Source organism: Aquarana catesbeiana, linkage group LG06 (assembly GCF_042186555.1).
Source record: "Aquarana catesbeiana isolate 2022-GZ linkage group LG06, ASM4218655v1, whole genome shotgun sequence".
In the NCBI taxonomy this organism is placed as follows: Eukaryota; Metazoa; Chordata; class Amphibia; order Anura; family Ranidae; genus Aquarana; species Aquarana catesbeiana.
The window spans coordinates 403,354,058-403,380,122 of record NC_133329.1 but is presented as its reverse complement, the minus strand read 5'-3'; the positions used below and the strand labels follow the sequence as shown (position 1 = coordinate 403,380,122).

Genomic DNA, 26,065 nt, shown 5'->3' with positions numbered 1-26,065 from the left:
ATTAGAATAGAAGATAACATAAAAGAATATAATTGACTAGAATAGAAATAAAAAATAATAGAATAGAAAAAACAATAGAATAGAATAGAAAGAATATAACCATCTTCTGAAATTCTAATTTTGAATAGAATAAATTTGAATTTGATTAGAATTGAAAAGAATATAATTGAAAAGAATAGAATAGAAAATAAAAGAATGTAACCATTTCCTAAAATTCCAATAAAATAAATTTGAATTTGAATAGAATAGAAAATAAGAGATTAGAATAGAAGGTAAAAAAAAGAATAGAATTGACTAGAATAGAAAAAAAATTGAATAGAATAGAAAGAATATAACCATCTTCTGAAATTTGAATTTCGAATAGAATAAATTTGATTTCGGATGGAATTTGAGTCGAATTTGAATGCAATTTGATTGGAATTCCAAAAAAATTTGAATTGATTCGAATTAGAATAAACAAAATGAATTTCGAAAAATAATTAAACAAACTAAATGAATTTATGTAAATAACGAACCGAAACGAAACAATTTTTTCTGTTCTGCACACGTCTATTCCATGTTCTTCACCTTACCTGGCAGTAGTCATAATGTTAGGAAAGTAATAAAATAATGTTACATGTATTTATTGTATATCTAAAGATATCCGACATCCGAGACTCGAGATTTGTGAAGATTATTGTCATACTTTGTGATCTCCTCTTCCTGACACAATGCTGGCAGTGCCGTACAAAGGGAAGTTTTTTGCGGGTCTAGCTCTGCCGTAATCAAAGGGGCGGCAAGGAACGAGCTAACATGACAGCGAACGTAGATTAGGCGAACGTCCTTTCTTCCTTCTCTATTACCGAGACGCGGTTGTCTTCCCATCTGTGATGTGCTGAAATCCAAATCTGAGCATGTGTGCCCCGCAGCAGAAACCCCCCCCCTGGAGGGAATTCAATAATAGGAGATATCATCTCGACACCTAATCTGCGGCGCTGTCACTGCCGATGCCTATCCGGCCTCCGGTCCCCAATCTGCGCCGTGTTTATTTAGCACATTAAAATAAAAACACGCTCTCTGTCCTGATAGGGAAGAGATATTTAAAGGGCCACTAAACCGCGGCCATATGTCGGCTTTTATAGAAAGACGTTTAGTTTGGCTTTCCTGAAATCAGCAGACGGTACGCTGCCAAATTCCGAGTGCAACTATTTACATCGTCTGGTGCTGCCGGCTGTCCTGTTAGTCCTGTTAGCTGCTTGTAGGTATAAAGTGAAGGCACCAAAAAGTTCCTGTACATACCTGCAACCGTTTTACCCATTTACGCTTTTTTGTACCCCCCAAGGTACAGATCAAGTGTTATATTTCTGTCATCTGTCTATTTGTTTGTTTCTTTTTGTTATTTTCTTTTTTCTTACAACATTTTTAATGCAATTTATAGACTTTGACAGTGCGAGGCCTTTCCACTGTGAAAATATTGGAGAAAATACCACAGGATTAACATTGAGGCAAGGTTCCCAAAAGTCATGTTTTTGGATTCTGTAAACCTGGATTGGGGCCTGGAGCTAGAAGGTTCCACAGTGTCTTGGGTGGGACAGAACTTTCAATGCTGTTGCCTGGATTTTATTGGGTGCCTGCAGCCTGCGTGAGTACACGGGTGTGCAGGGAGGTTATATACTCAAGCCTGAGGATAGCCCAGGGTTCCCATATTGGAGATAGGGAGTCTCACCCAGGGGTCAGAGGTGCCTGAGCGAGCAGCCAGGAGATAGGAGATCTCACCCAGGGGTCTGAGGTGACCCAGCCAGGAGTCAAGAGACAGGAGGTCTCACCCAGGGGTCAGAGGTGTCCCAGCCAGGAGTCATGAGATAGGAGGTCTTACCCAGGGGCCTCAGGTGACCCAGCCAGGAGTCAAGAGAAAGGAAGTCTCACCCAGGGGTCAGAGGTGCCTGAGCGAGCAGCCAGGAGACAGGAGATCTCACCCAGATGTCAGAGATGCCTCAGCCAGGAGTCAAGAGACAGGAGGTCTCACCCAGGGGTCAGAGGTGCCTGAGCAGGCAGCCAGGAGACGGGTGATCTCACCAATGGATCTGAGGTGACCCAATCAGGAGTCAAGAGACAGGAGATCCCACCCAGGGGTCAGAGGTGCCTGAGCGGGCAGCCAGGAGACAGGAGATCTCACCCAGGGGTTTGAGGTGACCCAGCCAGGAGTCAAGAGACAGGAGGTCTCAACCAGGAGTCAGAGGTGCCTGAGCCAGCAGCCAGGGGACAGGAGGTCTTACCCAGGGGTCAGAGAAACCTGAGCCAGGAGACAGGAGGTCTTACCCTGGGGTCAGAGGTGCCCCAGCCAGGAGTTAACGGACAGGAGATCTTTACTCAGGGGTCAGGGGTGACCCAGCCAGGAGTCAAGGGACAGAAGAAGGTCTTACCCAAAGGTCAGGGGTGACCCAGCCAGGAGACAGGAGGTCTCACCCAGGGGTCAGAGGTGCCCCAGCCAGGAGTCAAGAGACAAGAGATCTTACCCAGGGGTCAGAGGTGCCCCAGCCAGGGGTCAAGACACAGGAGGTCTCAACCAGGGGTCAGATGTGAGCCACCCAGCAGTTAAGAGACAGGAGGTCTCAACCAGGAGTCAGAGGTGCCTTAGCCAGCAGCCAGGGGACAGAAGGTCTCACCCAGGGGTCAGAGGTGCCTGAGCAAGGAGACAAAAGACAGGAGGTCACATCCAGGGGTCAGAGGTGACCCAGCCAGCAGTCAAGAGACATAAGGTCTCACCCAGGGGTCAGAGGTGCCCCAGCCAGGAGTTAAGGGACAGGAGATCTTTACGCAGGGGTCAAAGGTGACCCAGCCAAGAGACAGGAGATCTCACCCAGGGGGTCAGAGGTGCCCCAGCCAGAAGTCAAAAGACAGGAAGTCTCACCCAGGGGTCAAATGTGACCCAGCCAACAGCCAGAAGACCAGAGGTCTCATTCCAGGAGTCAGGTCAGCTCCTATCTCCTATTGAGGTTTTAGGAGAACCCCTAAACAGGGGCCAGGAGTCAGCTGTGCAGCAGGGTGCTGTGACTAAAAGCTGAGTAAGCCGAGAGAACCAGGAGAGCTGGGCAACACAGGCAGAGGGACTGGTAAAAAGAGCAGTGGTGCTGCCGATAAGGGAGCCAGGTGGCTTGGCATTTTCAGTTGACTAATCATGCTGATGTGGAAGAACCCATCTACATAGTTACATTGTTCCAGCTTGAATCGATGTAACTATGTATATACCGTACCTGTGGAATCCCTCTAGAAGCTGGAAACAGTGCAGTAGACAAACTACTACTACGTCACTACTACAGTGATCTCCACTAGCTTCAGCGGCTGCTCTTATGCAAAGGAGGTCAGCCACTTGGCATAGGGGCCATTTAGAGAATGCTTTGCACCTTCTGAATAAATGCAAAGCGTTCTCTGATTGGTCAAGGTGGTGAGGATGATGTCACCGTCTCGCCTCTCATCTAATCAGAAAATGCATTGCATTCATTTAGGTGCGGGGCCTGGAAGCTAATGGAGATCTACAGTATATAGTATCTGGTGATTTCCAGCTTCCAGGGGAATCGGCCAGGTATGGTATATACAGTACAGAGTTACATTGGCCCAAACTATACCATTGTAACTATGTATAATACACTGATGCCTGGAGTTATTTTAAAAATCACCACAAAATAAATAAGTAAATAAATAAATAAATAAAATAAAAGCAATTACAAATAATTTGTTCTAAAAGTACAACATTAAGGCCTCATGCACACACTGTATGCCCTTTTTTTTCCTGCAGGAGTTTAGCAGCAGCAGGATGTTGTTTATACCTTGTCATAGCAATAAAGTTGATCCAAAAAAAAAAAAATGAATAAAGGGATAGTGTTAAAAAAAGAAAAGAAAAGAAATAAATAAAATAAAAGTATTATAAAATAAAATAGTAATAAAATAAAAATATAATAAAAATAAAAGCCCTCCAACCACTTATGCTCACATGCAAAGGCGAACGCATAAGTCTCCCGCGCTCATATGTAAACGGCAATTGCACCACACACGTGAGGGATCAATTACGTACGTCAGAGCGAGAGCATTTTAATTCTAGGCCAGACCTCCTGTGTAACTCTAAAACTGGTAACCTGTTAAAGCTTTTACAATAGCGCCCATGGAGACCTGTAGTTTGTTGCCATTCCACGGGCATGTGCGCAATTTTAAGGACATGTTTGGTATCTATTAACTCAGCATAACATCATCTTCTTGTTTTTTTTGGCAAAAAAAGTGGGTATTATATTGTGTTTGTGTTCACTAAAAAGTTTTTTTTTTTTCAAAAAATGTGCATTTGAAAAACACTCTGTGCAAATATCATGTGACAAAATAAAAAATTGTAACACCCAACGTTTTATTCTCCAGGGTCTCTGTTTAAAAATCAAAAAATCAAAAAATCAAAAATCTATATATATTTTAAAAAATTAAATAAATAAATTTTATATATATATATATATATATATATATATATATATATATATATAAAAAACATATGTAAAATATATATATATCTGTATGTATATGTTTTACATATGTTTTATCTATCTAGATAGATAGATAGATAGATAGATAGATAGATAGATATATTTAAATATCTATCTATCTATCTATCTATCTATCTATCTATCTATCTATCTATCTATCTATCTATCTATAGATCTATATATAGATTTATATATAGATATAGATAGATATATAGAGATATAGATAGATATCTATATCTCTATATATCTATCTATATCTATATATAGATAGATATATAGATATATATATCTACATATATTATATATATAATATATATATATATATATATATATATATATATATATATATATATATAAAATATATATATATATATAAGTAATTTTCAGAGAAAAAAAAAACAAATGCTGATTTTTACATGTATGTCAGAATTGGACTGGATGGCAAGTTGTTAGAACAGCTCTCAGAGACTATGGGTAAAATAATCCAAGAGCAGCCATATTTTATTTATCAGCACTCCATTGAACATTCATTATTCCCCGTGGTAGTGAAGGATGGCGCGCTCCCAGTCACAGGTGTCCCACGCTCCTTCTCCCCTCTACACGTGTAAAACAGAATAATTTTACTCTTCTCTTTGAAGAGCAAAACATAAGGAAGAAAAATTGCAGCAAGAAGATAACTTTTATTCATTAACAATAAAATATAGGGCAACTTTAAGATGAAGTATTAAATATAATGGAGACTTTTATTAAAAAAAAAAAAAAGTATGACTTAAATCATTTAAATATGTTATAGGCTGTCAGATTCAGCTTGTAATTCCCTGTAATTCTAAATGTAAAAGTAAAACAACTCTTCTAATCATTCTTCTTGTCAAGTTGTTTCTGTGGGAAATACAGCGATGTAAGGAGTGGGAAATAAAAAGATTCTTTTTTTCCCCACCATAAAAAATAAAAATAAAAAAATAAATGAAGCATTAAAGTGTAACTTGTTATAGGAAAAGTTAGGACCTGAAATTCTATTGGTTGTTGAGGGTGGCATACACTATGGGGGTTGATTTACTAAAATTGGTTTTAGTAAAATCAACCCCCTATATGACTAAAAGGTTTAGGCCACCTGACCATCTCATCTATATAAACCTATTGGAAACGCCATTCCAAAACCATGGCCATTAATATGGAGCTGCCCCCTTTATGGCTATAGCATCCTCCACTCTTCTGGAAAGACTTTCCACAAGATTTTGAAGGGTGTCTGTAGGAATGTGTGCCCAATTGTGAGGTTAGGTACTGATGTTGGATAAGGTGACCTGATTTGTCAATAGGGGCATTACAATTAATTTCAAAGGTGTTCGCTAGGGTTGAGGTCAGGGCTCTGTGCAGACCACTTGAGTTCCTCCAAACCAAACTGGTCAAACCATGACAAGAATTTGTATCTATGGGAATTTGTGAGGTCAGGTCATGTTGAATGGGAAGACCTTGTTCAGAAACCGCACTCCATTTCATCGAAAAAGGGGTTTATTAGGGTTGAGGTCAGGGTTCTGCGAAGGCCACTCAATTTCTTCCACACCAGATTGGTCAAGCCATGTGTTTATGAAGCTGTCCAGTAGGTTTAAGGTCAGGGCTCTGCGAAGACCACTCATGTTCCACCACACCAGTTTGTCAAACCATGTCTTTATGGAGCTGTTTAGTAGAGTTGAGGTCAGGGCACTGTGAAGGCCACTCAAGTTCCTCCACAGAAGACTGGTCAAACCATGTCTTTATAGAGCTGGCTTTGTACAAAGGGACACAGTCATGCTGAAACATTAAAAGGGCCTTCACCAATGTGTTACCACAAGGTTGGAAGAGCACAATTGTCTAACATTTCTTTGCATGCTGTTGTACTAACAATACCCTTCACTGGAAACACCTGAACTCAACCATTTGGCCCTATAGGTAAGTGTTATAGTCAGCTTTGCACACTGTTTTGGCCAAAAAATGGTTGTAGAGTCTTGGGCATAAGTGCCATGTGGGCTTCTCTACCCTTAGCAGCCAGTCCAATGAGGATGTAAGGGAGTAATAGCTTTAATATGGAAGCACTTTATAAAGTTCTTTATTAGTACTGAGGAGCTTGCACTGCATTGAGACCAGAGCAGCAGGAGCGGCCGGTTTATAAGGGGCGCCTCCCCCCCTAGTTTGCATGTGGGGGGGACTTATAGGTTTCTATGAGGTTTTTTTCCCTCAAGCCACATAATTAGAGTCTGAGGCTCTAAGTGGTTTGAAAAAAGGTTGGGCTCTGCGTCCTGAACCCACCCACTTGTGACACTAGCGAATCAATATTTGCTATTGTCTTCCGGCATCTCCTCCCGGCCAATCAGGATAGGAGGCAGAACGGGTTGGCTGGGGGGGGGGAGCCGAGGAAGCCGGGAAAGCCGTGGCGGTGGAGGGGGTGAGTGCGGACCTGGGGGGGGATCTGTTTGCTGCCCCCAAAAAAAAAGTTTAGCGCCACTGCAGAGCAGTATATATAGTGTAGGTATATCAGTGGATGAGCCAGGTCTTCTCATCCAACATCAGTACCTGACCTCACAAACAGGGGCACAAATCCTAGAGACAAAATCTTGTGGAGAGTCAAACGGCACTGTCACTCCTGTCATTCAGGTAGCTGTAGAGGGGAGCTCTGATAGGCTCTCAGCGCCCCCTCTCCACTTAGCGCCTCTGCACCCAGGGCAGGTTCCCCTTCTACCCACCCCTTGTCCTGGCCCTGAATATGATCACTTGCCCTGACCTAGTCAGGATTCTGGCAGACTATGTGCTGTATAGTCTGTTAAGTGTGGATTTAGTGTGAAGGAACGCCTTTGTCATCCATATCACAGACACAATTGGATTGGAAAGAAACAATCAAATTAGAATCAGGTTCAGTATGAATATATATCCGAGTATTATCTGCATATAATTGATAGCTGAGGCCGTGTGATCTTAACAGAATAAAAATAAAATTTTTTCTTAAATCTCCCAATTCTCATAAAAATGTCAGAGAAATTAAAACACTGGTAGGCAGATGCAGTCTATTTCCTCCACTGTAGGTGGCGCTAGTCCAGAAGCAGTACTGCAGCTGGAGGAAAAGTCAAAGAAAATTTGGTTTCTCTATGGTTCCCTGGAGCAGCATTACAGTTGGCTACGCTGCATCCAGGTGACCCTGGCAACCATGCCCCCCAGGTTCTGGCATGCATCTGCAAAGTAGCTAGTGTAGGGAGAGCATACCCATCCATCAGGCAGGGCCGTCCTTAGCACAGGGCAAAAGGGGCAGCTGCCCCCGGGCCCAGTCATTGTTGTGGGGCCCAAAGCAGCTGCTTCTTGAGCCCACACTGCCTGCAAATAGTTGATAAGTGAATTTAAGTGGGCCCAAAAAAACTGTTTGCCCAGGAGTCCAATTAATATTAAAGACGGCCCTGCTGTCAGGGACAGCATTGGCGTCCGGGAGAGGTTCTAGAGGAGGAGGGATAGCTTAGGTCAGTGATGGTGAACCTTGGCACCCCAGATGTTTTGGAACTACATTTCCCATGATGCTCATGTACTCTGCAGTGTAGTTGAGCATCATGGGAAATGTAGTTCAAAAACATCTGGGGTGCCAAGGTTCGCCATCACTGGCTTAGGCAGTGCCGGGACAAGGTCATCTAGAGCCCAGGGTGAAGACAGCAAATTGCTAATCTTCATGCTTACCCCTAAGTATAAATTTCCCCTCCTCTCAGTACAAATCCATCCCCCTGCTGAAATCTCCCTCTCAGCAGAATTCTTTCCCCCTCATTCCCCCAGCTCAAATCCTCTCATTCCTCACATATGCTCCCAGCACAATCCCCCCCCCCAAAAAAAATCCCCCTTCCAAGCACAAATCCCCTACCCCTCAATGTCCCCCTCTGAGCACAAATCCTCTCCCCCCCACTCCAATTCCCCTCTCCCAGCACAAATTCCCCTCCCCCCAATCCTCCATCCTAGCACAAATCCAACACCCCCCCCCCCGCAAATTTCCTACCTAGTACAAATACCCCCCAAACACCTCTACTAGCACAAATGCCACTCCCCAAAAATATCCCCCCTCTTAGCACAAATCTCCTCCCCACTGCCGTATTACCTTTTAACAAACCCCTCCAAATCCCTCCTCCTACTGTAAATCCTCTTCCCCTATTCCTCCTCTCAGCACAAATCCCCCACCCCCACCAAATCATCACTCCAAGCAAATCTCCGCAAACGTCCCCTCCTAGAACAATTCTTACCTCCTGGTGTCCCCCGAATTTCCCCTCCTAATACCAGTCCCCCCCCCCAGTCTCCTTGAGGAGCCCCAACACCTCACATGAGACCACGTGCCCAGGGCAGCTTCCCCTCCTGTCCACCCCTTCTCTAGGCCCTGAGCTTAGGGCCTCTGTCTGCACTTCAGCAAGCTCCCTTTTGGCTTGGACCGGTCACATTTCACCCCCCCTCCCCCCCTTGGCAAGTCCTGTCTTCAGTTTGGGTCTGCTACCTCTGACTCTCCTCTGCACTGACTGTAAATTCCTGGTCAGGTGAGCCCCCCTCGCTGGGTTGCTGTACTGTTTGCAAGTTCTTTAAAGAGGTTGTAAACCTTGAAAAAAAACAAAAAAAAAACAAACCCTGCAAGACGCATACTAGCTCATTATGAAATACTTACCTTAGAACGATGCCCTGGACTGGTGTCAGCCCTCCGACTACAGCGCGGACATCTTCCACCGGCATTACTCCTGGGTTCGCGGCTCCTGGCATTGAGCCGCCGGTCATGTTACGACTCCTGAAGAAACGGCACCGGCCCGTTTCTTCAGTGCGCATGCGCCGATGATGTCAGCAGCAGCGCATATTCGGAAAATCTCCTAAACTGAGCAAGTTTAGGAGATATTAAAGGTACCTACAGGTAAGCCTCATTAAAGGTACCTACAGGTAAGCCTTATTATAGGCTTAGCTGTAGATAAAAGTGGCGTAACAGAGTTTATTACTGCCGAGCACCACGCTGCACCTATCCAACACACCCAATCACTAAAAACACACAGAAGATGCTTGAAGTCAACTCAGAAGGTGCTTTTAGACAACTCAGAAGTGGCCCTAGCAGGAGACTTTCTACTGGGCAAGAAACTGTTGCCATATCCTTCACCAGTCTGGCCAATCTGAGCCGTTGTAAGGCGGTACTGATTGGTAGGTAAAGGTTACCGCACTCGGTTCACTTAACTTGGTTCTAGTGTTATGTTCCGAAGTAATTCCCCCACCTTCAACACATTCTTCCCCCTCGCTCTTCACATCATCACTTTCAGAACTTGTTCTTTCATCTGACAAGCTTGTTTGTTGTGTTTCCCCCCCAACCGAGTGTTACCATAATTGTGTTAAAGTATTTTTAGACTTAAATTAGCTGTAAATATTTAATTTGCATGCGTTACTCACACTTACTTTGCTGCAAGCTGTCATCTACATACGGAACTCTACTAGGGACCAGAGAGGGATCAGAAAGTTGTCTATTACTGCTACGACTCCCATTCATGGTAGGAAAATGAGCACCTCTTGAAAGGTTACCTATGGAGAGTGGTGGGACTATAGCCATGGTGGACCACCAGCAGCTGCTATGGGGCCTGGGGGGTGGAAAGGGCCTCATTAGGGAGGCTGTTGAGGTAAACTCCACAGTATTAGAGTCATCAGGTAATATGTAGTTACATGAGTTAGTTTAGCTCCAATTACAGTCCAGCCACTCTAAAAGGCACCCCCATATTTCAAATTTGAATAGTTTTTATTTATTTATTTTTTAATTCAAATTGTTTTCTAATTCGAAACGTTTTTCGAATAGTTTTCCATTTCGTAAAGTTTTCCAATTTCCAAAGAGAATAGAATAGAATAGAAAATAAAGGAATGGAATAGAAAAACATATAATAGAATAGAAAATAATATAACAGAAAATAAAAGAATAGAATATAATAGAGTAAAACAGAACATGGTATTCAAATTCTAAAAGTTTTCCAATTCGAAAAGTTTTCCAATTTCCAAAGAGAATAAAATAGAATTAGAAAATAAAGGAGTGGAATAGAAAAAAATAGAATAGAATAGAAAATAACATAACAGAAAATACAAGAATAGAATATAATAGAGTAAAACAGAACAAAATAGAATAGTAAATAAAATAACAGAACAGAATAGAATTGAATAGAATAGAATAGAATAAAATAGAAAGAATATAACCATCTTCTGAAATTCGGATAGAAAAGAATAGAATAGAAAAGAATAGAATAAAAAAAAAAATAGAATAGAAATTTGAATTTAAATAGCATAGGAAAGAATAGATTAGAATAGAAAACAACAGCTTAGTATATATAAAAAAACAACAGAATAGAAAGAATATAACCATCTTCCTATTCTAATCTATTCTTTTTTATTCTATTCAAAATGAATTGATTTTATCTGAATTTTGGGAAATGGTTATATTCTTTCTATAATATTATTTTTTATTCTATTTTTTTTATTTGTTTATTCTATTCTATTATATTCTGTTGTTTTTTTCTATACTATTTTTTATTTTCTATTCTATTCTAATCTATTCTTTTCTGTTCTATTCAAATTCAAATTGATTCTATTAGAATTTTGGGAAATGGTTATATTCTGTCTATTCTATTGTATTGTTCTTCCAATTCCATTCTTTTCTATTCTATTATTGTTTATTCTATTCTTTTTTTTTTCTATTCTATTCTTTTTTATTCTTTTATTTTCTTATGTATTTGAATTCTATTCTTTTCTGTTCTATTATAGTCTATTCAAATTTTTTTCTATTTTATTCTTTCTTATTCTTTTCTTTTCTTATGTATTCAAATTCAAATTTATTTTATTTGAAATTAGAATTTCAGAAGATGGTTATATTGTTTTTATTTTATTCATTTTTTTTTTTATTCTATTTTATTCATTTCTATTCTGTTCTGTTCTTTTATTTTCTATTTCGTTCTGTTTTACTCTATTATAATATATTTTTATTTTCTGTTATATTCTTTTCTATTCTATTTTATCTTTTTCTATCCTATTCCTTTATTTTCTATTCTATTTAATTCTCTTTGGATATTCGAAAACTATTCAAATTCGAAAACTGTTCAAATTCGAAAACTATTCAAATTTGAAAACCTTTTAAATTCGAAAACTGTTTGAATTCGAATTTGAAGACTATTAAAATTCGAAAACTATTCGAATTCGAAAACTGTTTGAATTCAAATTTGAAAACTATTCGAATTAAAAAAAAATTTGGATTCGAAAACATTTCGCATTCCGAAATTATTCGAATCGGTTCGAATTCGAATTCCATCCGAATTTTTTTTCGTTGTTTCAGATTCGTTGAAATTCGGCACTATTGTAATTCGGAAATTCAAATACATCTGAATTGCTTAAAAACAAAAATTTGTTCGAATTTCAATTCGAAACTAAACAAACTGCACATGTCTACTGTAAGGCCTTCGGCCTTATCCTCGTGATCCAGTCTTGAGGGACATACGGGGTCCTGTTACTGACCCAGCTATCTCTCTGACCTTGTTCTCAGATTATCCTTGCCTTCTCATGTTTGCTATCTGCCTCTGCTACCGACCTTGGCCTGGACCACTAACCACGCCAAATTGTTGCCAAACTCTATCTGTTTCTGACTCTGAGTCCAGGTACCTTCTGATGTCCTCCATCAACTGAAATTGGTACAACCACAGGGCATCACCAGCTGTACCTCTGCTTGTCAAATGCCAGCACTTCCAAGTTTTTTTTTTTTTTCTTGGGAGGGTGCATGTGATGAGCACAGGGCCAATCAGCACTGTCCAGACAGAGGGTCAGGGGTCCTGCAGTCTCATAGAACAGTCAGAGGAGAATGAAAACTCCTACAAGCTTTAACCACTTAAAGACCAGCCTTGTTTTGGATTTTAGGTGTTTACATGTTTAAAACAGGTTTTTTTGCTAGAAAATTACTTAGAACCCCCAAACATTATATATGTGTTTTTTTTCTAACACCCTAGAGAATAAAATGGCGGTCATTGCAATACTTTTTTTTGCACCGTATTTGCACAGCGGTCTTATAAGCGCACTTTTTTGGGAAAAAATTCACTTTTTTGAATAAAAAAATAAGACAACAGTAAAGTTAGCCCAATTTTTTTTTATACTGTGAAATATAATGTTACGCCAAGTAAATTGATACCCAACACGACACGCTTCAAAATTGCGCCCGCTCATGGAATGGCGTCAAACTTTTACCCTTAAAAATCTCCATAGGCGACGTTTAAAAAATTCTACAGGTTGCATGTTTTGCGTTACAGCGGAGGTCTAGGACTAGAATTATTGCTCTCGCTCTACCGGTCGCCGCGACACCTCACGTGTGGTTTGACCACCGTTTTCATATGTGTACTATGGGAGAGCAGATATAGTGAATGCAGGCTCCTGGGGAGACCAGATATAGTAAATGCAGGCTCCTGGGGAGACCAGATATAGTGACTGCAGACTCCTGGGGAGATCAGATATAGTGAATGCAGGCTCTTGGGGAGACCAGATATAGTGACTGCAAGCTCCTGGGGAGATCAGATATAGTGACTGCAGGCTCCTGGGGAGAGCAGATATAGTGAATGCAGGCTCCTGCGGAGACCAGATATATTGAATGCAGGGTGCTGGGGAGACCAGATATAGTGAATGCAGGCTCCTGGGAAGACCAGATATAGTGACTGCAGGCTGCTAGGGAGACCAGATATACTGAATGCAGGCTCCTGGGGAGACCAGATATAGCGCTGCAGGCTTCTGGGGAGACCAGATATTGTGAGACCAGATGTAGTGACTGCAGGGTCCTGGGGAGAGCAGATATAGTGAATGCAGGCTCCTGGGGAGAACAGATATAGTGAATGCAGGCTCCTGGGGAGACCAGATATAGTGAATGCAGGCTCCTGGGGAGACCAGATATAGTGAATGCAGGCTCCTGGGGAGAACAGATATAGTGACTGCAGGCTCCTGGGGAGACCAGATATAGTAAATGCAGGCTCCTGGGGAGACCAGATATAGTGAATGCAGGCTCCTGGGGAGAACAGATATAGTGACTGCAGGCTCCTGGGGAGACCAGATATAGTGAATGCAGGCTCCTGGGGAGACCAGATATAGTGAATGCAGGCTCCTTAGTTTAGTAACACTTTAAAGATCTGTGGTTTGCTGGCAAATATCTGCACTGTGTCATGTAAGATCCAGTCTCCAGTTGGTGATTATTGCAGCACCCAGTATCCTAGAGTCTTTTCCAAGAATGTGTGAGATGGGAATATGGATGGTTATAAGCGTAAACCCAGGCTCATCTGTCTGGTGAGGGCCCATAAGAACCTCTATGACACCAGTGATGTCCATTATGGGAACCACTGCAAGCAGCAGAGGGCCTGGGAAGAAATTAGCATAGCGGATATGGCTCAAGAGCTCTGACAGTACAAGATACCAGATTAAGGAGGGTAGTAAACCTGCACTTCTTGTTGTGATTAAATAATATCGGGGGATTGCTACAACTTAAGATACAGTATTAGAATACAAGATTTAGAAAAAAACTATGTGGGACAAAAGTCACACTATCCCTTTAAATATTACATGAATATTACAAAGTGCTCTAGCATATCCGATACATGTAGAAAACAAAGGTGGCAACAGTGCAAACATCAATAAGAGCATGTATCATTTATTAAAAGCATAAAAGCACACTTACATATGGGTAAGCGAAAGGTTACAAAACTGTGAAGATGGTGAAAAGTAGCGCAGCCGGTCGGCACAAACAGTTGTCATGCACAAGCTCCAGGACCGCCAAAGGGGGTAGGCAGCATCTGCTGGCTTACTGGATCAAAGTAGCAGCCATCAAGGGTGAAAAGGAGGTGTGTACAATGGGTTTCAGAGGGCCTGCCTCCTTTTTCAAGTATCAAGATAGTAGCAGCCATCAACGGAGAAAAGGGGATGTGTACAACATGTTTCAGAGGCCCTGCCTCCTTTTCCAAATATAAAGATAGTAGCAGCCATCGAGGGTGAAAAGGGGGCGTGTACAATGTATTTCAGAGGCCCTGCCTCCTTTTTCAATTATCAAGATAGTAGCAGCCATCAGGGGTGAAAAGGGGTTATGTACAATGTTTTTCAGAGACCCTGCCTCCTTTTTTCAAGTATCAAGATAGTAGCAGCCATCAAGGGTGAAAAGGGAGCATGTACAATGTTTTTCAGAGACCCTGCCTCCTTTTTTCAAGTATCAAGATAGTAGCAGCCATCAAGGGTGAAAAGGGAGCATGTACAATGTGTTTCAGAGGACCTGCCTCCTTTTTCAAGTATCACCAGGGGTCCTCTCAACATCAGTCACAGCAACGAACCCATGGCAAGGATCCCACAAAACACAGAAGGAGCTCACATAGTGTAAAACTGATAGATTTATTTAAATAAAACCGAATAACAAAATGCACACTTACAAAGCGTGATGAAATAAACAGCCTTAAGTCCGGCTCCGTGGCCACCGGAGCTCGGACAAACCCGTCCTGCTGGAGTACAATTCGCTTGGGGGTGACGTCAGCGCGTCGTCTGGCTCCGCCCTATGCGTTTCGTGACATCATCACGTCTTCCAGGGGCACCTGGTGGATATCGCTGGCAGTTCCTAACTCTGGCCTGTAAAGATTTCTGCTTGCTGTGATCCTCTGTAGTGGGGGGTCATGGCCATCTGGTAAGGAGCTACCCCTTTCATTTTCTGGTGGTGGACCCTCCCTTGTTGTCACGGATCAATACTAATCATCACTTGGACTTTTGTTGGGTTTTTGTTGGTGTTTTGGACTCACTTAGATATCATTTTTGATGGTTTCACTTGATGGGATTTTTTACATTCAATGTTTGCACAATATTTTCTGGTTTATTTATAGTCATGATTTAATTATTTTTACTGTAGATATTGTATTGAGGTACACAGGTATCAGCGCAACACCAAAAAAGATGCCCCAGGGTCTCCATTCCTGCCTCCCTCCCCCTCAAATGCTTCTATTCATTTTATCTTGTAGTACAATCTTTTGCAGCTTGTCAAGTACTTACCTGGTAGTCAATAACCGATCAGCGGCATGGCTAAAAATCAGATTTTCACAGCTGCTTACATTGTAACAAAAAAAAAAGGTCAATGACTGCAACATCTGCTTCTTAGGATTTTATTGACTGATTACTTCTGCTTTTGCTCGGTTTGAGACCAGGTTGGAAAACTATCCGAAGATAGGCTGGCAGATAATTGGCTCCTGTCTAAAACTGGCCTCAGTATTATCATTTACTGAGTGTGCCCAAGATTGCTGCCTCACCATCTGCCAGCAGATAAAGTGCTCTAAAAATATAAATATAATGATAATAATAATAAATACATAATAAATAAATACATAAATAAAAATAAATAATAATTTAATAATATAAATAAATAATTAACCTCAGATAAAGAGCTATACAAATAGTGCTATAAAAATATAATTAATATAATGAGTTAAATAAATAAAAATTAATAAATAATAATAATTATAAAAACATAAATAATAATAATTTAATAATATAAATAAATAAATAATAATGTGAACAATATATAATGATACATTAAATAATGTATATAAATATTAAATTAATTGGTATGCAAGCGATTATTACCAGATTATGGACTTTAACCACTATACCTTCCTTCATGACCCAGCCATTTTTTTGTGATACGGCACTGCGTTACTTTAACTTACAATTGCGCGGTCGTGTGATGCTGTACCCAAATAAAATTGATGTCCTTTTTTCCCACAAATAGAGCAAAAGTGTCTGTTATTTGACTGCAGCTATACAGCTTATTAAGAGCGTCACTTGGCACTCAGATTACTCGCCACCTCTCTCCTCCCCGCCTGACTGGTGTCATTCACGGCCCCGCCCCTTGAATTGTCAGACGAGGAGAAGAGAGGCGGCGAGTAATCTGAGCGCCGAGTGGCAGTATTAAAAAAAAAATAATAGGAATATTCAGGGCCATCTTTAATATTGTCTGGACCCAGTTCACAGCCACCACTGTACCCCCCCCCCCCCCGTCCACAGCAACCTCTGTACCCCCCAGTCCACAGCCATCTCTGTATTCCCCCCCGTCCACAGCTACCACTGTACCCCCCTTTCCACAGAAACCTCTGTACCCCTGTACCCCCCGTCCACAGCCACCACTGTACTCCCCCATCCACAGCCACCTCTGTACCCCCCAGTCCACAGCCACCTCTGTATCCCCCCTTTCCACAGCCACCACTGTACCCCCCGTCCACATCCACCACAGTACCCCCCCGTCCACAGCCACCTCTGTACCCCCAGTCCACAGCCACCTTTGTACCCCCCAGTCCACAGCCACCTCTGTGTCCCCCGCCCCCACCCACAGCCACCACTGTACCCCCAGTCCACATTCAGCTCTGTACCCCCCTGTCCACAGCCACCACTGTACCCCTCTGTCCACAGCAACCTCTGTACCCCGCAGTCCACAGCCACCACTGTACCCCCTGTCCACTGCTACCACTGTACCCCCTCAGTCTACAGCCACCACTGTACCCCCAGTCCACAGCCACCACTGTACCCCCCTGTCCACAGCCACATCTGTATCTCCGCCTGCCTACAGCCACCTTTGTACCCCCCTGTCCACAGCCACCTCTGTACTCCCCCAACCAAAGCCACCACTGTATCCCCCCTGTACCACCCCCCAACTTCATTTATTAGCAGGTGAATGCGGCCCTCCATGTATTCACATACATTGAATCCGGCCCTTAAGTGGAAAAAGGTTGCTAACCCCTGCTTTATCTTATCAAACATACCCAATAAAAAAAATTTTAAATCGAATTTCTTCATCAATTTAGGCCAATATGTATTCTTCTGCATATTTTTGGTAAAATAAATCCCAATAAGCGTATATTGATTGGTTTGCGCAAAAGTTATAGTGTCTACAAACTATAGGATATATTTATTGAATTTTTTTTTTGTTTTTTTTTACTAGTAATGGGGGCGATCAGCGATTTTTAGTGGGACTGCGACATTGCGGCGGACAAATCGGACACTAAGTGACACTTTTTGGGGACCAGTGACACCAATACAGTGATCAGTGCTAAAAAAAAATGCACTGTCACTGTACTAATAACAGGAAGGGGGTTAACATCAGGGGCGATCAAAGGGTGCAGTGTGTTCCCTGGGAGTGCTTTCTAACTGTGTGGGTGAGCTTTGACTGGGGGAAGACAGAGATCCGTGTTCCTGCTTAGCAGAAACACAACATCTCCATCTTCCCCTCTGAAAGTACGGCAGTCTGCCTTGTTTACATAGGCAGACCGCCATTATACCTCCCCAGAGAACGATTGGCGGGTCCCGGTGGACATCAGGTCCAGCATCATCTAACCCTTGTACAAGAAAATGGCAACGCCTCCAACCTATAAGTAGCCTCTGCAGCAAGGTGCACATGGAAGGGCAATTATCTAACTCTTGCCTCCCCACCCTCACTACCACTAGCCCGCCCCCTTTATTCATTGGATGCCCGTTCATGGAGGCTCAGCAACACATGTGGGGGCAGTGCTGGGACAAGATCATCCCGCGCCCAGGGCAAAGATGCCAAACTGCACCCCCCCCCACCACCACCCATTCATGTTGTGTAACCTTAGGGGATTTAGTGCTTTAAAAATGCACTGATTACTGTGTAAATGTCACTGGCAGGGGTTAATTGTGTGTTCACTCACTGTGTTCTAACTGTATGGGGATAGGCTTGACTAGGAAAGGAGACATATCGTTTTCCTACTTAGTAGGAACAAACGATAGGGCTCCTCCCCTCTGACAGCACAGGGATTTGTGTGCTTACACACACAAGTTCCCGTGCTGACGCTCGTGCACGCACTCACGTGTGGCCGGCAGGGATCGTGCCCGCCGGCCACGAGCAACGGGTCCCCCGCCGTGCAGCGGACGCACGTGCGCGCGCCCTCTGGTGGCCGGAAAAGGGTAGGACATAACCCGTACGGGATTTCGCCCAGGAGAGCCATTGTACAGCAGTATATCTGCGTGATATGGTCGGGAACCGGCTAATATCAATTTTGCTGGACAGCTTGGCCCACATAAAAAAAAAAAAAAAAGGTGGTGAATAGTAAAAAAAAATGGCAAGGAATAGTGATTACCATAGGTGTGTGCGTGGGCACACCCAAAACACCCCATGTGGCGCAGATTCTCCCTACTGCCTGGGCCCCTATATCATTTACTGGCCCCTTTCTTATGTGAATGAACACAGGGAGCGATCGGTACTGATCACTCACTGTGTTCATACATAAATGAAGCATAGTAAACTGTGTTATATATACACACACACACACACACGGATGTGTTTTGAGCTTTGGGGCGCACACCCTAATGTAATAGGCTGCCTATTCACCTATGGTGAATATTATCATTACAGGAATGAACCCCATACAGTACTTTTTGCTACAGCGGACCTAAAATGAGGAAGAAGAAGAAGAAGCAGCTTTTTATTTTTTCCAATATCCAACCAGAATACACAGCCAATAGAATTCAGTAACGCATAACCCCACCCGTTCCCGCGAACTTCAAGGGACTACAAGAGCCAGTATTTCTGAGTTTGCTGGGAAAGTAGCAAGACGATCGGAGGAAAGATCTACCAGGGCCAACAATGTGTTTTTGTTTTTTTTTAATTTAACGACGTTGACTTTTTCCAATTTTCCCTCCGCTCCATGTGTCCATCATACATTAAACGCAGCGCACAGCGGGGAAAACGCAACGACCATGAATTATTCACAGGTTTTGAGTTCCTCGCACATCTCTCTAGTAATTACCTTCTTGACAAGTAAAATATGGTAATTCATATCACAGATTTTACAAGATTTTCGAAGACGGGGGAAACGCAAAGGCGATTTGCACGCCTGCAGCCAGTGAGATGTGTATACATCTGTTTATTGGATCTCTTTATCTTTGTTATAGAGCGATATTAAGCTTGGCCCTGATCCTCCTATATATGCTTTTGTATTAGCTCTGATCATATATTCTATAGCTTTACACCATGATATACAGCAGCTTTCAGTCTTGGGTGCTAATGAGCTCAATATTTTATTTTTTTTTATCAACCCGCTGTCATCATTTTCCACGGAATATTTCATTACAGCCTATAGCTGAGATAAAAGGCTTCTCTTTATTTTTCTGCATTAAGATACTCTATCCAAAGTGTAATTTGCTGTTTTCATTCTTTGTGTTGAGCGGTTTGAACGCAAAAGTTGTAAGGTTGTAAAAAAAAAAATAAAGAGCAACAGTGACCCCCAGTGGTCAAATAACCACAATGCACCGCTTTAATAATAAAAAAAATCAAAATTCAACTGCAAGCTACAGATTGATTGTTACGCCACCAAATTCTGCAGAGCGATTCGCATTTTAAAAAGCAAAAAAATTTTTTTATTATTTCTAGTAAGAATACAGTAAGCACATTGAGTTCATAACTGCAAGTTACAAGGGTGGCCCATAAAAATGATAAATCCATGACGAAACATGCTCAGCAGCTTATATTTGGATTTCTTGCTTCAGTTTTGTTCTTTAAACAGTCAGATGTGCCTGTTTTTATATTAAAGCCATCGCACCTCCAAGCATCCTTTCTATAGAACATACCAGCTCCGTCCTTGGCCTCAGGCCCCCATACGCCTGGGACTGCAGCAGCTATGGCTTAAGGATCTGGTGGGGAACTTGATTAAACTTTGAGGAGTGATACATTGTAGCAGGTCCACAGATTTGCAAATCTTAACCAAGAGAGACCATCATATTTCTAAACCTTACAGTATCTATCTGTCTTGTCCTATCAGCAGTGGCTTTGTGCCTTCCCAGCAGTTCAATCGATAGGTGATTCGCTGACCCCCCCATTCCTCAACCACACATCTATTTAACGCTGCTCAGCAGCTGGACAAATCTATATGGGCATTATGCTAAGATCACTTAGGTGCAGTCGGGTAGGATGCAAACTTTGTGATACATTAGCAGCCTATGGATTCTTACATCAGCGGCAATACGATGATTAAAAAAAAAACAAGAAGTACATTAGGAGACTTAATTTGTCAGTACTTATTATTACTTAGTCAATGGCAGAGGTTTTGCATGTAACATTACAGCACTCAAGGGCTTGGGAAACCCTTACTAAAACCAATTTATTGGAGGTCAGTGGCAAGACTTCCCATTACATTGATGGTCAGTAGAAGGCATGCTACCCTTACAGACAGCTAAAAAAAACATTGATATCAGGTAAAGACAGCTAAAAAACATTGATATCAGGTAAAGACACCTAAAGACCATTGATATCAGGTAAAGACAGCTAAAGACCATTGATATCAGGTAAAGACAGCTAAAAACCATTGATATCAGGTAAAGACAACTAAAAACCATTGATATCAGGTAAAGACACCTAAAAACCATTGATATCAGGTAAAGACACCTAAAGACCATTGATATCAGGTAAAGACAGCTAAAAACCATTGATATCAGGTAAAGACAACTAAAAACCATTGATATCAGGTAAAGACACCTAAAGACCATTGATATCAGGTAAAGACAGCTAAAGACCATTGATATCAGGTAAAGACACCTAAAGACCATTGATATCAGGTGAAGACAGCTAAAGACCATCGGTGTCATGCTTCTGGCTCTGCCAAGTGGCGTTGGCCCTGGAACTATGCAGGCAGCATCAAAAAGGAGGTCAATCAGCCACAGCTAAACCTTTCTCAACTTTTCCTACCCCAGAGGAACCCCTAAAATCACTATCAGGGTCTTAATGAACCCTTATTAAATCCAATTTATTGGGGGTCAATTGTAGAGGTTTTGCATGTAACTCTACAGCTCTTAGGGTCTTGGGAAAGGCTTACTGAAACCAATTTATTGGGGGTCAGTGGCAAGAATGGCCATTACATAGATGATCAGTAGAAGGCATGCTACCCTTACAGACAACAAAAAAATAACTAAAAATACTATTGTTATCAGATAAAGATCATTGGTGTCACGCTTATGGCTCTGCCAAGTGGCATCGGCCCTGGAACTATGCAGGCACCATCAAAGAGGAGGTCAATCAGCAACCGGCTAAACCTTCCACAACCTTTTTTACCCCAGAGGAACCCCTGAAATCTATATCTATGTCTTAAGGAACCCTTACTAAAAACTATTTAGTGGGGGTTAGTGGCAGGAATGCCCATTACATTGATGGTCAGTAGAAGGCATGCTACCCTTACAGACAGATAAAAATTCCTAAAAATTCCATTGGTATCAGATAAAGACAGATAAAGACCATTTGTGTCAAGCTTTTGGCTCTGCCAAGTGGCATTGGCCCTGGAACTATGCCAGGAAAATCAAAGGGGAGGGTAATCAGCCACAGTTTAACCTTCCTCAACCTCTTTTTACCACAGAGGAATCCCTAAAATCTATATTAGGTTAGTTAAGGAACCCTTACTAAAACCAATTTATTGGGGGTCAATGGTAAAATGACCATTACGTTAGTGGTTAACAGAAAGCATGCATCACTTATAGACAGCTAAAAAGATCATTAGTGTCATGCTGCTGGCTCTACCAAGTGGCATTGGCCTTGGAACTATGCAAGCACCTTCAAAGGGGAGGTCAATCAGCCACAGCTCAACTTACCTCAACCTTTGTTTATGCCAGAGGAACCCCTAAAATAGTTTTCAGGGTCTTGAGGAATCCTTACTAAATACAATTTAGCGGCAAAAATGCCTATTTCATTGGCGGTAAAAATGACCATTACGTTAATGGTTAGTAGAAAGATCATTGGTGTCATGCTGCTGGCTCTGCCAAGTGGCATTGGCCTCGGAACTATGCAGGGAGGTCAGTCAGCTACAACTCAATATTTTACCCCAAAAAAACCTCATAAATAGTTTTGCAAGTCTTAGGGAACCCTTACTAAAACTAATACATCTGGAGTCAGTAAAAAAATGTCTCTTACATTGGTGGTTAGTAGAAAGAATGCTAACCCTATAAACAGCTCAAAAAATCATTGGTGTCCAGCTGCTGGCTCTGCCAAGTGGTATTGACCCCTCCCTTCCTGAGTTATGCAGGCACCATCAGATTGGAGGTCAACCAGCCACAGCTCAAGTAACCCCTAAGAACCTCTGGAAGAACCCAAGACTTCCACGGAACTCTGATTGGGAATGGCTGATCCAAAGCAATACACTGGCCCTAAAACTATGCAGGAACCATCAATGAGGAGGTCAAGCAGACACAGCTCAGCCTTCCTTGATCGTTTTACCCAAAAGGAACCCCTAAATTAATTTTCAGGTCTTGGGGAACCCTTACTAAAACAGCAAAAGTGCCTCTCTTGCATTGAGGAATCCAGACGAGGCTGGATGGCCCCACTCCAATGCAACACCTTAATTGTAGTCAAATAAAATCCAGATAGTCACATACGGTCACAGAGATACAGGACAAGTAACTAATGTGTTTCATGCCACAGATGGGTGCTTAATCATAGCCTCTCTTGCATTGGTGGTCAGTAGAAAGAATGCTAATCTTATACACAGCTAAAAAGACGGTTGGTGTCATGTAGCTGGCTCTGCAAAGTGGTGTTGGCCCCCGAAGGTATGCAGGCACCACCAAATGTGAGGTCAACCAGCCACAGCTCAAGGAACCCCCAGCAAACTTAGAACCCTGACTGAGAATGGTTGATCTAAAACAATACCTACTATGAACCAGTTCCTAGAGCTTTCTTCCTACCAGACTGCAGACGGCTCCTATGAAATATTTTCTACCTAGCACTAGCAACCTACCTATACATGAAAGGTACCACCTGGGAAATCTCTTACACCTCTCAGCAAAAAAACAATGCATTAGTAAAGCCCACCCAGGTAACTCCCCACCCCAGCTGTCAGAGAACCCCAGGTGTCTGTGCATCACACCCAACCATCCCCATCACTCACAGTTTGCAGCTGTTGATCCCAGGGGCCACACAGCAGACAGCACACACAGAAAAGCTCCCAACAATCTTGCATACGAATCCATTGTTATTTTTTTATTTATTTATTTTTTTCCAGCAGAATTTGCTCAGGTAGAGGAGGCAGTGTGTGAGGATGTTATCCCAGATCTCTGTGCCTGCTCAGACAATCCTGTGCTCCCAGCAGCATCCAGATAATCCAGGCTGGGCTGCAGACTTCCTCTGCACAAACTCCTGCAAGGGAACCATCCACAAGGCAGCCAGAGAGGAGAAGAGAGGAGACTCAGGAGAGGAGACTCAGTAGAAGGAGAGGAGACTCAGAAGAGGGGAGCAGAGGCAGCTTCCAGCGCTGGAGGAAGATTCAGCACTGAGATGGTGGACAGCTCCTTATAGGCGAGCAATGGAGCTCCCCACCCACAGCCTGGAGCAGATACACCCACTGTACATGGGAGCCTGGGAGCAGGAGCAGCACACACTGTGCATGGGAGTCCAGCGATGTCACAGCCAGCACAGGGAGCAATAGACACACTGGCAGGATTCTGTGCAATCCAGATGGCAGTGCCCTGTGTCTGCTCCCTGTGCCAGTCTCATAGGAGGTGCTTTGTCTGCATACATAAGAACTGTACAGGAGGGATCTCCATCTACATGTACACTACAGAGCTTTGTAGATTGCACAGGGACATTTAGACTTGCATGCAATGTACATGGACAATCTTTATCTACATGGGATCGCTATATGCTTGTAGATTGCATATGGAATTATAGACCTGCATGTGATGTCCCTAAGGGATCTTTATCTATAGACAACGGAGGTTGTAGATTTCACATGGATTTATAGACTTGCATGCTATGTACAATACATGGGTAATCTTTATCTACATGGGATCGATATAGACAACAGAGCTTGTAGATTGCACAGGGAATTGTCTTCTTGCTTGTTGTGTACATGGATAATCTTTATCTACATGGGATCACTACATAGAACAGAGCTTGTAGATTGCATAGGGAATTATAGACTTGCATGCGATGTATATGGGCAACCTTTATCTACATGGGATCACTATAGACAGCAGAGATTGCAGATTTCACATGGACTTAGAGACCTGCATGTTATGTATATGGGTAACCTTTATCTACATGGGATTACTACATATAACAGAGCTTGTAGATTTCCAAGGGGACTATAGACTTGCATGCTATGTACATTAGGGATCTTTATCTGCATAGGATCACTTTATGCACAGAGCTTGTAGGTCGCACAGGGAATTATAGACTTGCATTCTATGTACATGAGTGATCTTTATCTACATGTATACTAAATAGCCTGGAGTTTTCAGGACTTGCGTGCTATGTACATATGGGATCTTTATCTACATGTGATCCCTATGTACAGCAGAACTTGTAGCTTGCATATGGAATTATAGACTTGTAAGCAATGTACATATGGGATCTTTATCTACATGGGATCCCTATGCACAACATAACTTGTAGATTGCATATAGAATTATAGACTTGCATGCAATGTACATATGGGATCTGTATCTACATGTGATCCCTGTGCACAACATAACTTGTAGATTGCATATAGAATTATAGACTTGCATGCAATGTACATATGGGATCTGTATCTACATGTGATCCCTATGCACAACATAACTTGTAGATTGCATATAGAATTATAGACTTGCATGCAATGTACATATGGGATCTGTATCTACATGTGATCCCTGTGCACAACATAACTTGTAGATTGCATATGGAATTATAGACTTGCATGCAATGTACATATGGGATCTGTATCTACATGTGATTCCTATGTACAGCAGAATTTGTAGCTTGCATATGGAATTATATACTTACATGCAATGCACATATGGGATCTTTATCTACATGGGATCACTATATACAAAAGAGTGTGTCAATTTCACAGTGAATATATAATTTGCATGCTATGTACATGGAATATATCTAAGTACATGGGATTTCTATATACAACAGAGTGTTTGCATTGCACATGGAATTATAGACTTGCACAATATGGACATGAGTGTTCTTTCTCTGCATGGGATCACTATATACAAAAGAGACTTTTACAAGGAGTTTTAGACTTGCATGCTATGTACCTAAGGGATCTTTATCTACACTGGATTTCTGAATACTACCAAGTGCAGGAGCGGACTGACAACTTATGGGGCCCCCAGGCAATAGGAGATTATGGGGCCCCCGGGCAATAGGAGAAGATTATGGGGCCCCCAGGCAATAGGAGATTATGGGGCTCCCAGGCAATAGGAGATTATGGGGCCCCCAGGCAATAGATTATGGGGCCACACAGTATAGATACACACACATACAGTATACACACACATACATACAATATACACACACAGAATACACATGTACACACTGAAAAGGTACTGGAGAGGCGGGGCAGCTATAATCTTGGGATTTTTTAAAAAACACAGATTTTTACATACTGTCAATGGTTTTATTGAGGCTGGCAACCCTGATGGGGCCCCTTAGTGGCATGGGGCCCTCGGGCAGTGCCCGAGCGCCCGAATAGTCAGTCCGCCCCTGACCAAGTGTGTGCATTACTCAGGGCCTGGAATGTCAGACTTACTTGCATGCTATGTAC

At 42.3% G+C, this 26,065-nt stretch overlaps 1 protein-coding gene across 2 annotated transcripts in view; it reads right to left on the bottom strand.

The window, feature by feature from the left end:
• Positions 1-24,085, bottom strand: part of LOC141147244 (contactin-associated protein-like 5) — a 514,695-nt gene extending 490,610 nt beyond the window's left edge. Inside the window, exon 1 of one of the 2 annotated variants that reach the window (XM_073634437.1) lies at positions 23,420-24,085. In XM_073634437.1, the coding sequence (XP_073490538.1) occupies positions 23,420-23,501 (82 nt within the window). In that variant the 5' untranslated portion in view covers positions 23,502-24,085. The remainder of the gene's footprint in view (positions 1-23,419) is intronic. The other variant, XM_073634436.1, reaches the window with a different exon arrangement.
• Positions 24,086-26,065: the final 1,980 nt, after the last annotated feature.